General features: G+C 42.3%; 1 protein-coding gene across 3 annotated transcripts in view; it reads left to right on the forward strand.

Annotated features, from left to right (window-relative positions):
- Positions 1 to 11,291, forward strand: part of SENP5 (SUMO specific peptidase 5) — a 60,288-nt gene extending 48,997 nt beyond the window's left edge. For all 3 annotated transcript variants that reach the window (XM_070753733.1, XM_070753734.1, XM_070753735.1), the window contains exons 8-10: positions 2,878 to 2,961; positions 10,258 to 10,308; positions 10,421 to 11,291. In XM_070753733.1, coding sequence (XP_070609834.1) covers positions 2,878 to 2,961; positions 10,258 to 10,308; positions 10,421 to 10,531 — 246 coding nt within the window. In that variant the 3' untranslated portion in view covers positions 10,532 to 11,291. The remainder of the gene's footprint in view (positions 1 to 2,877; positions 2,962 to 10,257; positions 10,309 to 10,420) is intronic.
- The last annotated feature ends 3,727 nt before the right edge of the window (positions 11,292 to 15,018 follow it).

Below are 15,018 nucleotides of genomic sequence, written 5' to 3' on the forward strand. Positions count from 1 at the left end.
TCACGAGCCACCATAGATCCAGGCGAGTGGAATCTCCATCAGTCACTGTTCCACCAAATCTGCCTCAGGTTCGGCCATCCAGTGTTGGATCTATTCGCGACCAGAGACAATACCCAGCTTCCCCGCTTCATCTCCAGGTTCCCGTCTCCGGGAGCGGAGGCAGTCAATGCCCTCAGGAGTCCTTGGCCTCCAGGCCTACTGTATGCCTTCCCTCCAATTCCAATTCTGCCAGACGTGATCAACAAAATCCTCCTGGAGAAAGCACGTGTAATCCTGATTGCCCCTCACTGGCCTCGCAGACCCTGGTTCGCGGACCTTCAACAACTGTCCGTCCAGGACCCCTGGCGACTCCCCGCTTCGGAGGATATGTTGCGGCAGGGGGCCTCCTTCCATCCGGATCCAGAGTGGTTCCACCTCACCGCCTGGCTGTTATCCGGAGGGACTTAGACCTGCGAGGGTATGACCCAGACACAGTGGAAATCATTCTGAAATCTAGAAGGGGGTCTACCAATCGGATCTACGACCATACTTGGTCCAAATTTCATCAGTGGTGCTCGCAGGAGGGCTTATCCCCCCTGTGTCTTCCCATACACAGGTTAATCGCCTTCCTTATGAAAGGTTTTCACCAAGGTCTCTCTACCAGCACCATCCGCCGCCATCTGGCCGCTATCTCTTCCGTCTTGGCGGGGCCTCGCAGGCAGCCCCTACGCTCCCTTCCAGAAATCCAAGAATTTCTAAGAGGAGTGGCCAATCTCAGGCCTTCTAAAATCCACAGATATCCAACCTGGGACTTGCCACGGGTTCTCCACTCTCTTACTCAAGCACCTTACGAACCCCTGAACTCTGCGTCCCTCAGGTACCTATCCTTCAAGGTAGCATTCCTGGTGGCGATTACTTCCGCCCGACGCATATCTGAGTTGGCAGCCCTTTCTATCAGACAGGACCTCTGTCAGTTTCATCAGGATAAGGTGGTTCTGCGGCTGGACCCCACCTTTCTACCCAAGGTCAGTTCCATGTTCCACAGATCTCAGGATATCGTTTTACCTTCTTTCTGTCTCCAACGAGAGCATCCCCTGGCGATTAGATGGCACACTCTAGATCTCACTAGAGCGCTAAAGATTTATATCCAACGCACAAGATCCATCCGGAGATCTGAAGCACTCTTCATAGCCTACCATCCCAGATCCTTGGGATCCAGAGTGTCTTCCACAGTAATAGGTCGTTGGATCAGAGGGGCCATCTCAAAGGCCTACGAGACAGCTTCCCTCTCCATTCCAAGGAATATTACAGCGCATTCCACCAGAAGTGCTGCCACATCTGCCGCTTGGGCGACTCAGGCTCCGTTGGAAGAAGTCTGCAAAGCAGCCACTTGGGCCTCGCCAAATTCCTTTATAAAACACTACAAGATTGATTCGTACGCATCAGCAGACGCTGCCTTCGGAAGAAGAGTACTCCAATCCGTTATCTCTCACGATAGCAATGTACTCCCACCCTAGGGACCTATCTCTTGGGTATGTCCCATGTGACTGCTGGACCCACTCCTTCAGTACGGAGAATAGGCGTTGATTGCTTACCTGAACGCCTCTTCTCGTACGGTGAGTGGGTACAGCAGTCACTTCCCGCCCTTGTATGTGTCTTCTTTACCTTCTATTCTATTTTCTTATAACACATGAGAGTTGAACATTAAAGAGCTTCACTACTGAGCCTAGTCTACGGATTCGCGAATTCTGGGGAAGGGGCGGATCCAGCAGTCTTTTTTAATACTAGGCTCAGTTCCAACGGATTGGACAGGAGCAACCCATGAGACTGCTGTACCCACTCACCGTACGAGAAGAGGCGTTCAGGTAAGCAATCAACGCCTATTCTCCTTTACTAGTATCATGTATATAAACATTGTTATAACTTTGTGTACGACCAAAACATACTTGACAAAACAAACAAACAAATAAATTAAACAAACTTTTAAGTCTTGTGGACTTCAGCTTTGCTGGCTGAGGAATTCTGGGAGTTGAAATCCACAAGTCTTAAAGTTGTCAAGGTTGGAGACTCCTGCTTTGAAACATCTTGCCTCCTCCCCTCCACCCCCATTGCGAGGTTGGCTCGAACCTTCCTATCTTTTTGTAAGGGCCTAAAAGATGTGGCCGTCTTTTCAGCTTCGGGTCTCAGCATAACGGAGGTGATTGATTGAGGAATAACAAACCCCTACTTGCCCCTCTCCATTTGCCTCTGGTTTTAAGGTTTGATTTTAACATTCTATGTTTTAACTAAGAAATAAGTCACCCGGAGTTACCCTGTGGTAAGACGGCCGGCCAATAAAATTTATAAATAAATAAATAAATAAAACTCCAGCCATCTTTCATTAAAGCAGTGACGGTGAACCTTTCTCCAAATTCACTATGATGTGACTTATTTCAGTGCTCCCAACCCTTTGGGCCCAAGACCAACATCTGCTTAAGAATTCTGGGAGTTGTAGTCCCAACAAATCTTCCCTAGTAGCAACCGACTGGAAGGTTCCTGCCCGTTCTTATAGCCGTCTTAAATAACTTTAGCAATTCATGTCCGTTATTGATCCCCTTCCTTTCGGTAAAAACTCTGCAGGCAACACAGACAGATTTGTTGCAGAGATAAAATAAATTAAAACCCCAGGAGGTTAATTACACTGAAAGCTAATGATTCCTGTAAGATTTATCCAGAATGTTTTTTTATTTTAAATCATGGCCATTAAGGGAGCTTTCTATTCCAAGCCAAACACTTTTCTTTGTATCCACTGAGTCTCGGAGGGCACGATGTGTGAGGAAGTGCTTGTTTAAGAAACTTACAACCGATCCAAGCAGGCTCTGATTCATATTCCTTCTCCTATTCCATCCCCTCAAAAAGAACATACGGAAATACTTGCTGACAGAAGCTAAAGAAAAGAACCGGCCTGATTTCCTTCAGGATTGGCAGACGGCTGTTACAAAGGTAAGTGCTATTCATGGAAGCAAGGTAATTTTTTGGTTAGTACCTGACGGAAGATCTGACTTGGTGATAGGCTCACAAACTCTAGGAAACTCTGGGACTCTAGAAAAAGTGCGGAGAAGAGCGGCAAAGATTATTAGGGGACTAGAGGCTAAAACATATAAAGAACAGTTGCAGGAACTGGGTATCTCTAGTTTAATTTTTAAAAAGGACTAAGGGGCGACATGATAGCAGTGTTCCAATATCTCGGGTTGCCACAAAAAAAAAAGAGTCGACCTATTCTCCGAAGTACCTGAGGGTAGAACAAGAAGCAATGGGTAGAAGCTAAACAAGGAAAGAAGTAACTTACAACTAAGGAGACATTTCTTGACAGTTAGAATAATTATACAGTGGAACAGCTTGCCTCTAGAAGTTGTGAATGCTCCAACACTGGAAGTTTTTAAGATGAAGTAGTGTAGAGTTTTCTGCCTAAGCAGAGGGTTGGACTAGAAGACCTCCAAGGTCCCTTCCAACTCTGTTGTTGTTGTTGTTGTTGTTGTTGTTGTTATTATTATTATTATTATTATTATTATTATTATTATTATAACCCATATTTACACTTGGCAAAAAAACCTAAAGACGAAGCACAGAAGGGAGAGCACAGCAACGCAGTATACAAAACCAATTGCAACGATTGTAATTCTATGTCGGGACAGACAGGAAGTCAATTGAAACCAAGAGTTCATGATGTCTAAATGGCACGGCCAAAAATCCCTGATCACAAACCGCATTGATAATACAGTGGTACCTCTACCTACGAACCCCTCTACTTATGAACTTTTCTAGATAAAAGCCAGGTGTTCAAGATTTTTTTGCCTCTTCTCAAGAACCATTTTCCACTTACAAACCCGAGCCTCCAAAACTAACCAGTAAAGACAGGGAGAAGCCTCTGTGGGGCCTCTCTAGGAATCTCCTGGGAGGAACTAGGACCGGAAAAGGTGAAGAGAAGCCTCTGTAGGGCCTCTCTAGGAATCTCCCGGGAGGAACCAGGGCCAGAAAAGGCAGGGAGAAGCCTCTGTGGGGCCTCTCTAGGAATTTCCTGGTAGGAAACAGGGCCAGAAAAGGCAGGGAGAAGCCTCTTTGGGGCCTCTCTAAGAATCTCCTGGGAGGAAACAGGGCCTCCACCCTCCCTGTGGTTTCCCCAATCGCACGCATTGTTTGCTTTTACATTGATTTCTATGGGAAAAATGGCTTCTTCTTACAAACTTTTCTACCTGAGAACCTGGTCATGGAATGAATTAAGTTCATAAGTAGAGGTACCACTGTATAAACAACACCGGTTCGATTGGGAAGGAAGAAAAATCATCAGCCATGACAGCACCAGCCACACATGTGAATCTATTGAAGCCTGGTATTCTACCAAAGGAGCAATAAACAAGCATATTGATCTAGATCCGTGAACTGATTTTTTGATCAGATGGTACAAGGGTGCACCCGCACGTGATAGCACTTATGTGTGTATTCACACCCATAATGCAATGTCCTCCCCCCTGTGCATGTGAGAACAAGTTCATCCACCCTGCCACGCTACCCCCTCCCCCCAAATGAGTGCAGGGTTCATTGAAGCCTCCAGAGCTTGTGGATGGCGAAAAATGGATTCCAGCTGATTTTCAGCCTTCTGAAGGGTGGGTCGGAGGTTGTTTCCACCTTCCCCAGGTCTCAGGAAAGCCTCTGGAGCCTGTGGCTGGCAAAAAACGGACCCAATGGCCCAACCGGAAGTTCGGAAACATGACTGGAGAATTCTGGGAGTTGAAGTCTGTAAGTTTTAAAGTTGCCAAGTTTGAAGACCTCTGCTTCAGACAGTCACTAAATAAGCTGTTTTAAGTTAAAGACTACCCATACCGTAATTTTCATAAGTTCTTGGGTCAGAATGTTGGAAAACCGCCAAGTTTTAATTAGAGAAGGACTTACTTATTTACTTATTTACTTACTTACTTACTTACTTACCTCCCTACCTACCTACCTACTTACTTACCTACTTACTTATTTACTTACTTACTTACTTACTTATTAGATTTGTATGCCCCCTTCTCCGAGGACTCAGAGTATCTCACAACATGTAATATGACAATACAGCACAAAGGCAAACCTAATTAAATTTAAAATTACAGTCTAAAAAAATTCAATATTTAAAAACAATCATACCAGTTCAATCATACAACATGTATCTCATTTCGTCGGCCAGGGGGCTGAGACCTAATTCCCCCTAATCTGGCTACATAGGTGAGTCTTAAGACTCTTACGGAAGGCAAGGAGGTTGGGGGCAGTGCGAATCTCCGGGGGGAGCTGATTCCAGAGGGCCGGGGCCCCTACAGAGAAGGCTCTTCCCCTAGGTCCTGCCAAATGACATTGTCTGGCTGGCGGGATCTGGAGAAGGTCGACTTTGCGGATCTAATAGGTCACTGGGACTTATACGGCAGAAGGTGGTCCCGTAAGTAATCTGGCCCGAAGCCATGTAGAGCTTTATAGGTCATTACCAACACTTTGAATTGTGTCCGGAAACCAATCGGCAACTAATGCAGTCCGTGGAGTGTTGGAAAAATACGGGCATGCTTAGAGAGGCCCATGGCTGCATGATTTGAAGTTTCCGAACACTCTTCAAAGAGTGTAGAGAGCATTTACCTGGGGGGGGGGGGGACAAAAACCGTAGTCCTGGGACTACTGATGGCCCATTCCTACTCTAGACCTGGCACTTTTGTGAGTGCCAAGTTGGAGGGAGGCTGCTCTGATCTGGGCAGCTTTCAGATGTCTGAATTCCATCCCCAGAATTTCCATCCAGATGTTCATCACCAGGCCGTATAGACAGCTTCCTCCTTCCCTCCAACTACGTATCATTTAAAAGGGGAGCTCTGTTTATAATGTCAAACAGAAAAAATGAAAATTAGAGCATTTCAGTAGCTGAAGCAGCTTTTCAGCTGCCAAAAACATAACCATCGTGGAATCGGAGCGTAACCAGCATACCAGATCTTCCCTTTTAAACAATTCTTCTCTGCCTGCAAAGTATAGCTTAGCTGCTGCTTAACTATAGCATCGTTACACTAATTCCCTATAATTATAAAAGATGGATTGAATAAAAAAAAAGCAGACTATGTAGTTTGTTCAGGATATCTATGAATTTGTGGCTTGGTTAATTTTATGTTCCTTGCTTGCAAAGGAGCAGCACACAGCTACCGTATTTTTCAGAGTATAAGGCGCACCTTAGTTTTGGGGAATGAAAATAGGGGGAAAAAATCTGCCTACCAGATATTCATCCTTAGTCTGCTTAGCTTCAGAAGATTATTTTATCCCCCGGTTAGGGCTTTAAAAAAACTTTTCAGAGAGAATAACAATGAAAGAGCTTGCCAGCAGGTAAGAGCTGGGAACATCATTAGCATCTGATTAGGGCTGGAAAGAAACTTATTCTGAGCAAGTAGAGCAATGAAAAAAGCATGCAAAGATTTAGGGCTGTAAAAACATTCTTTGGAGAGAGTAACAATGAAAGAGCTTGCAAGCCAGCAAGAGCTGAGAAGATCATTAGCACCTAGTTAGGGCTGGGAAACAAAAGCTTCGGGGGGAAAAAACAAACAAATAAAAAAACCTACATTCAGAGTATAAGACGCACCCAAATTTCCAGCCTCTTTTGGGGAGGAAAAGGTACGTCTTATACTCTGAAAAATGCGGTACTTTGCCTGGTTGGGTGCCCCTCCCTATAAGTTGGAAGCAAAAGTCAGAATTTCTAGCCAAGATATAAGAGAGTCCCACCTCCCCATTTATTTGGGGGGGGGGGGCGTATTTGGGAAAGTTTTTTGCATAGTATGACTCAGAGGGGTATGTACTTATTAGGAAAAAGGTTGAAGAGATAGTTTGAAAGTGGGAGATGTGAGACGCCCTGAGTCTCAGGAGAAGGGTGGCATATGAAGGAAGGTAGGAAGGAAGGAAAGAAGGAAGGAAGGAAGGAAGGAAGGAAGGAAGGAAGGAAGGAAGGAAGGAAGGAAGGAAATTATGAATAATAACTTATAACTGTTGTTATACATTATCATCACTGGAGGTTTGTAAGAAAAAAAGGAAGGAAAGAAGAGGGAGGGAAGGAACAAAGGCAGAAAGTAAAATAAAACGAGAAAAAGAAGGAAAGAAAGAAAGAGGGAGAGAGAGAGAAGGAAGAATGGAAGGAAGGGAAAGAAAGAGAAGAGGAGAAAGAAAGAAAGAAAAAAAGAAAGAAAGAAAGAAAGATGGCTTTTCCCTGTAGGGATATCAAGTTGCCAGATTGGTCCAGTTACAATAGCGATTGACAATCAAAGATAGCCCTGGCGGAATACTGATGGTCCTCGACTTACGACCACAATTGAGTCCAAAATTTCTGCTGCAAAGTGAGAAAAGCCATAAAGTGAGGCAAAATTCACTTAATGTTTCAATTAGCAACAGAAATTTTGGGCTCAATTGTGGCCGTAATTCAAGGACTACCTGTACCTCCTTCTTTAGGAGCCCTAAAAAATAATCAGGTGGTCCCGATTGGCTCCAAAAGCTTGAGTACCCCAAGTTTAAATTTGGACTTAGAATAACTTTGTCACTTTAAATGTACACCAATCGGCATATATTAAAATGAAATTTCATGCAGCTCTCAAAAGGCCACCACCTCCAATATACACCACGTAAACATGTCAATTTTTTTTAAACTATGCATATATCCACATATATTATGATATGACACAGAGAAACAACACAGTCTAGATCAGATGTATACAGGTACAGGACAAGAAAAACGGCCCTTGCGAGTTTTACCAGATGGATGGCATAGGGAACAAAGCTGTTACAGAAAGATAATAATGTTTTAGAGAAAATAAAAGTAGAGCAGTGGATGGGAAAAGGCCAAACTAAATAATCATTATTTTCTTAATAACGTAAACATTGCCTTCAGCAGACATGAGGATCCTAGGACATCCTAATATAGAACTTAATTAAGATGTTACTCATTACTTAGGAAACAGGTTTTTGAAGTAAGGCTGGGCTCACTTTTTCCACAGACATTGTAATTTATTGAACTTCTCTATAATAGAATTAGAATAGAATAGAATAGAATTTTATCGGCCAAGTGTGATTGGACACACAAGGAATTTGTCTTCGTGCATATGCTCTCAGTGTACATAAAAGAAAAGATACATTTGTCAAGAATCATAAGGTACAACACTTAATGATTGTCATAGGGTACAAATAAGCAATCAGGAAACAATCAATATTAATTAAAATCTTAAAGATACAAGTTACAGTCATAGCTGGGAGGAAATGGGTGATAGGAACGATGAGAAAAAACTAGTAGTAATAGTATTGCAGATTTAGTAAATAGTTTGACAGTGTTGAGGGAATTATTTGTTTAGCGGAGTGATGGCGTTCGGGAAAAAAACTGTTCTTGTGTCTAGTTGTCTTGGTGTGCAGTGCTATATAGTGTCCTTTTGAGGGAAGGAGTTGAAACAGTTTTATGTCCAGGATGCTAGGGGTCAGTAAATATTTTCACCGCCCTCTTTTTGACTCGTGCAGTATACAGGTCCTCAATGGAAGGCAGGTTGGCAGCAGTTGTTTTTTCTGCAGTTCTGATTCTCCTCTGAAGTCTGTGTCGGTCCTGTTGGGTTGCAGAACCAAACTAATACTGCTGTGACTCTGATTGATGACAGTGCATTGAACACTTAGCACATCATCTAGTCATCTCCCTCTTCTTCACAGTTAGTACATTGTGAACATGCGTTGCTAGGGGCTAGTTAGTGCTCAAATGGGCAGCCTTGTTCTAAAATGCCTTAATGATGCCCAAAATATGTTAAGCTGCTGAGCTGTGGGAAAAAAAACCTCTTCTCTGTGCAGAGTAGGCTAGGAGTAACTCTTTCCCTGAACCAGCGAGTTTGGCCATGTTTGTGCATGCTCGGAATAAATTGAGCCTGTGTAAAGGAGATAGCAGAGTTCAAATATTGACTTGAAATAATTGGGAAGAAGCTGCCCCATCTTGGTTATTAAAATTTTGGCATGTGGCTGAGAGATGGAATTTATTTTCCATTTACAAAACAACACATGTGTTTACTTACGTCGCCAAATCCACATAAGAATCTGCCATATTTTTGAGCATCGAGATGGATGTTTTCGGTTGGATCACATCGGGGAAAAATATTACCCCTGAAAGAAAAAAAACATTGCGATCTCTTTTTCAAAAAACTGTCCCTTTCTTACTCTCATTTGCACATTTCCACATGAGAGTGCAGGTAGTCCTCGCTTAATGACCATTTGTTCTGCAATCGGTCAAAGATTCAACAGTACTGAATGAGGACACTCATAATATGTACCTGAACTTACGGCTTTTTCCGTGCCTCCCGCAGTCACAATGTGAATGTGGTCTGGGCGCTTGGTAACCCGTTTTGCAGTTGTGGTGGGTTGCCAAATACCCCATTAATCGTGCAAGCACCATGTGCAGTCTACCAGGGGTCTCCAAACTTGGCAACTTTTAAGATTGTAGACTTCAACTCCCGGGATTCATTTTAACCATTATCTAGAACTGAACTTTTATAGCAATGAAAAAAAATTGAGCTACTTGCCTAATCTGTTATCATACTGAACCTTGTGGATTCGGTACAAAACCTTAAAATATTACTGTGCCCCTCAACAAATCATCATTATTATTATTATTATTATTATTATTATTATTATTATTATTATTATTATTTATTAGATTTGTATGCCGCCCCTCTCCGTAGACTCGTCACATAGACAATCATGCTGTCTATCATTTGTCCTTTTTGTGGCTATTCAAATAATGTGATTTAATCAACTGAAAAAGAATCCAGGCACCAATTTGAAAACTTATCTTGATTGTTGAGCCACTCCCACCCAGTCACACGACCTTTAAGCCACTCCCAGTCACATGATTGTTAAGCCACTCCCATCTGGTCACATGGCCAACAAGCCCCTCCTACCCAATCGCATGACCATCAGGCCACACCCACAAAATAAGCCACACCCACAGTGTGGCAGCCCACCATTGCTTCCCAGTGATCTCCAAGCTGTGGAGGGAGCAATCTTTTTATTTGCTACCTGGTCCTCTTTTAAACGGGCAACACAAATTGGCTCTTTCCGAAAGCAAATGGATTGGCACCGTGTTTGAGATACACCCCATCATAATTAGAGGTTGGTTGCAAATTGCTGGTGATCTGGAAACGAGCAACTGCAGAATGCAAATCGGTTACTTGGAACCCAGTGTGCAATATTTGTGTTAAACTCTTTGTTTTGTTTATGTGGTTTTTCCAGTGCATTCCACAACAGAAAAATGACAGTGACTGTGGAGTTTTTGTACTCCAGGTAAGGCAGTAAGCGTTTCGAAAAATATCGGCTTTTCCCTTCTTAAAATCTGCTGGAACCTTACCTCTTGTCCTTGTTTCTAAAACTTTTTCCTTCTTGGTTTCCCTCGCAGTACTGCAAGTGCCTCGCCTTAGACCAGTCCTTTCAGTTCTCCCAAGAGGACATGCCCAGAGTACGGAAAAGGATTTACAAGGAACTCTGTGAATGCCGACTCATAGACTAATAGAAAAAGAAAAACAGCCTTTGGTATTTTCTGAAGCGTCCCAGCTGGTATTTGTGTACTTGAATTTTCTGAGAAGAAAAGAAACTTCCATGAATTTCAAAAAAAAAAAAAAGTCTTGGTGGAGTGGTTTATAGCCAACAGAATTACCTCAAGCATTTTTTTTTTCAATCTGTACCTTTACCCGGTGAAACCTGCCGCAAAATATTCCCAATGTTATGGGGTTTTTTTTTTCTAATGTTCTTTCCTGTATTTAATATTTATTATCTTAACGCATGCGCATAGGCAAAGCATGCGACTAAAAAAGCAAAGAGAAGTATAAAGCTGTAGAATTGGTGCACCTTTGAAATGTAGCTAGAAGTGACAAGAATTAATACAGGTTAAACGTTTTTGTCTGAAAACATGAAACGTGCATGATCCATTTTTCTGATGCAATAATCTTTGAATGTACAAAAAAAAAAGAAAGGAAAGAGAAGAAAATCCCAATTCCACCAAAAGAATATCCGAAATCTTTTTTCTTAAGAAAAAAAAAATTATGTTTTTTTTCCTTCCTAGTCCCTTCCTTACTAAATTGGGAAGAAAGGTAGTTGGAAACTGGACTCTGTATGTAGTTTGTGAAAATCCATTTTAATTGGTCATTTTATCTTTATTTTAAATTTTGCCAAGTGGTACTAGATCACCGTCTTCAGACCGTTCGGAAGGAATTCTTTTTTTGTACCACAGACTCCTTTAATGCAAATAAAATATGGAGATGCTCGTTCAATGGGATTTGGCAGTATTGCTTGTAGATTTCCCAAGGAAATGTTGACATTTTGCTCTTGTTTTTAAGCAACATCTGGGTCACGGTGTCTCAGCTTTGCAGCTAAATTGCCATATATCTTAAAGTTACCAATGTTGAGAAATACTCAAATGGGTACATCAAGCCACTCAATCATCTCTTATTCCCTTACCCGATCCTACCTTCTCCTACCCTACCTTCTCCTATTATTATTATTATTATTATTATTATTATTATTATTATTATTATTATTATTATTATTATTATTATTATTATTATGTCAGTACAACACAGCAAACGAGATCACTATGCTGAATTTCGTATTTCATCACCAGTCGGGCGCTTCCCAAGCACCTAGGACTGCGTGATGTAGCTGCGAATTATGTTTGCCGATCCCAGTAAAGCGGCCTTTTGCAATTGACAAATGGAGATTTTGTCAATTCCGATGGTTTTCAAATGTCCGCTGAGATCCTTTGGCACTGCGCCCAGCGTGCCAAGCACCACTGGGACCACTTTCACTGGCTTATGCCAGAGTCATTGCACCTCGATTTTTAGATCTTCGTATTTCACTAATTTCTCTAGCTGCTTCTCCTCAATTCTGCTGTCTCCTGGGATTGCGATGTCGATGATCATACTTTCTTTTTCTCCACGATCACAATGTCTGGTGTGTTATGCTTCAGAATTCGGTCAGTCTGAAGTCAGAAGTCCCACAGTAGTTTTGCTTGCTCATTTTCGACCACTTTTTCGGGCTTATGATCCCACCAGTTCTTTGCCACTGGTAAATGGTAGTTCCGGCACAAGTTCCAGTGATCATCATCATCATCATTATTATTATTATTATTATTATTATTATTATTATTATTATTATTATTATTATTATTTAGACTTGTATGCTGCCCTTCTCCTAAGACTGCTGTATCTTACTTTACCCTGCTCTACTCTACCTTCCCAATCCTACTCTACCCTACCTTTCTTACTTTATCCCACTCTACTCTGCCCTACCTTACTCTACTATACCCTATCTTGCCATACTCTATCCTACCTACTCTATCTTATCTTACTCTTTCCTATTCTAACGGTTGGCAGCCTACAGTCTCCGGGATAATTTTTCGACCTTCTTGAGTTCCCACCTGATTTAAAAAACATTTTAACTTGGTGATAATAGGTGGAGATAAGCTTCTGGTTTAAAGGGTCAGTTATTCAGCCTTTTTAAAAGGAAGAAGCCTACACACACACACACACAGAGAGAGAGAGAGAGAGTATTAACTGACCAGATGTTTCATCCGGAATGAGCATTTTATGGAAAAAAGAAATGTCCTTCCCTTCCCATTGGCTTTGCATTTGTGTTAATTGTAGCCAGGGCAGATTCAAGGGAGCAGTATCCACCCTAAAATATTTATACTCCCCAATCAGTGGACTGCTGCCGGTTTGGACTGGTTTTGGACCGCTAGTTCTGAAGGTCAGCAGGCCTGGCCCCTGCCCTATCCTGTCCTATATTTTCTCCTTTCGCTCAGCTGATTTGTTCAGCACAACTGATTTCTGCTCCTCTGCTGTTCTACTTACTGGGGCCACCTGAGAAGGTAAGCAATTCAGCTCCAAATTGTATTTTGAACGTTGCGGGTTAGGTGCACGCGATCATCGAACCGGTTGTTGAACTGATTGTGGCCCACCACTGTCCCCAGTGGATGTGCCCTGCAGTAAACCTTGAATATAGTCTTCTCACCTCCGATGTGCTTGTTTTCCAGATTTAGGCTCACTTCCTCAGGCGAGGTCTCTGGAATACAAGTTTCCAATATAGATAAGCTAGTTTTGCGTAATTGTGGAATGAGGGACCGACTTTCTAAGGCTCTAAGGAAGAGATTTCTTGCCGTTGGAAGAATTGTACATGAGAGAGCAGAAGAGGGAGATGACGAAATACACTGCTCAAAAAAATAAACGGAACACTTAAACAACATAATACAGTGGTACCTCGACATACGAGTTTAATTCGCTCCAGACCCGAGCTCGTAAGTCGATCAACTTGCATCTCGAATGAATGCCTTTAGACTTTGTTTTTCGCGCCCAGATAACTGGAAGCAAGGAGATTCTTGCGCCACCTAGTGGAAGCTCGGCTCGTATCCCGAATTTGAGCTCGGGTGTTGAACAGAAATTTCGCTTGCGTCGCGGCTCGTAACTTGGAATACTCGCATGTGGAGCAGCTCGTATCAAACTACTGTATAACTCCAAGTAAATCAAGCTTCTGTGAAATCAAACTGTCTACTTAGGAAGCAACACTGATTGACAATCAATTTCACATGCTGTTGTGCACATTCAACTTTGTACAGAACAAAGCATTCAGTGAGAATATTCCATTCATTCAGATCTAGGATGTGTTATTTGAGTGTTCCCTTTATTTATTTTTTTGAGCAGTATATGAAGAACATATGAAGAACGGTTGCAGGAACTGGGTATGTCCATTTTAATGAAAAAAAGGACCAAGGGAGACATGATAACAGTGTTCCAATATCTCAGGAGTTGCCACAAAGAAGAGGGAGTCAATCTATTCTCCAAAGCACTTGAGGGTAGAACAAGAAGCAATGGGTGGAAATTAAACAAGGAGAGAAGCAACTTAGAACAATTAATTCATGGAACAGCTTGGCTCCAAAAGCTGTGAATGCTTCAACACTGGAAGTTTTTAAGAAGATGTTGGATGACCATTTGAAGTATAGAGTTTCCTGACTACACTTGGGTTGGACTAGAAGACCTCCAAGATCCCTTCTGACTCCTATTCTAAATCTAATATAAATTGGCTTCAATACTTTAGCCCTAAAATGCTAAAGCCAGTTGCTAGCAATTCCCACAGCTTCACCTTGGAGGCATTGGGGCGTGAAGTTAAATGTTTAGATGGCACTAGGCTGTCTGTAGGTTGATGGTTCTTAAGACTCAAAGCAAATGGATTTATTCTGGATTGCCTAGACCAGGGGTAGGCAAAGTTCGCTCTTCTATGACTTATGGACGTCAACTCCCAGAATTCCTGAGCCCATTATGCTAGCTCAGGAATTCTGGGAGTTGAAGTCCACATGTCACAGAAGAGCCAACTTTGCCTACCCCCTGGCCTAGATCAAGTTTTCAAATGAGGTCGACTTGAGTTACCACCATCCTTTTGGCTAGGAAAGGCTTAATCTCCAGCAAGCTCTCGATGTGAAAGTAAGCTCGCTTTGATTGATGGAGACTTCGGACAAGTTGTGTGGTTTTTAAACATTTTCTACCAAGATGTTTGTTAATGCTACACAAAGTGCTAGAGAGACTTGAAAATCTATCCAAGGTAGCTGTGTGAGTATCTTTTACAAGCTGTTGGAAACACATTTTACTAGCTCTACTTCCGGAAACAGAAGGCTTACACAGAAGGCATTTTTGGCTGACGCTGCCTTCTAGCAACTCCTCATATAATCCTTGGATGAGCGATATCCTTATTTTTGTTGCATTCATCACTTAAAAGGAGGTGGAATGGGGAGGGGGGGAGGACACAGCTTGGTCTGTGAGAAAGAACTGTTTACACTTCTTAGATATTTATGACACAGGCTGAACACTAGAAAAAGCGATGATTAAAAATTCCAGCAGTACAGCCTTGGCAGAATTCCTTTGTGTATAACGATCACATTAACAAACAAGATGCCTTTTTACTGAAGATTAACCGGATTACGTAAGAACATCAGAAGAGCCGTGCTGATTC

Source organism: Erythrolamprus reginae, chromosome 5 (genome assembly GCF_031021105.1).
Source record: "Erythrolamprus reginae isolate rEryReg1 chromosome 5, rEryReg1.hap1, whole genome shotgun sequence".
NCBI classification, from domain to species: Eukaryota; Metazoa; Chordata; class Lepidosauria; order Squamata; family Dipsadidae; genus Erythrolamprus; species Erythrolamprus reginae.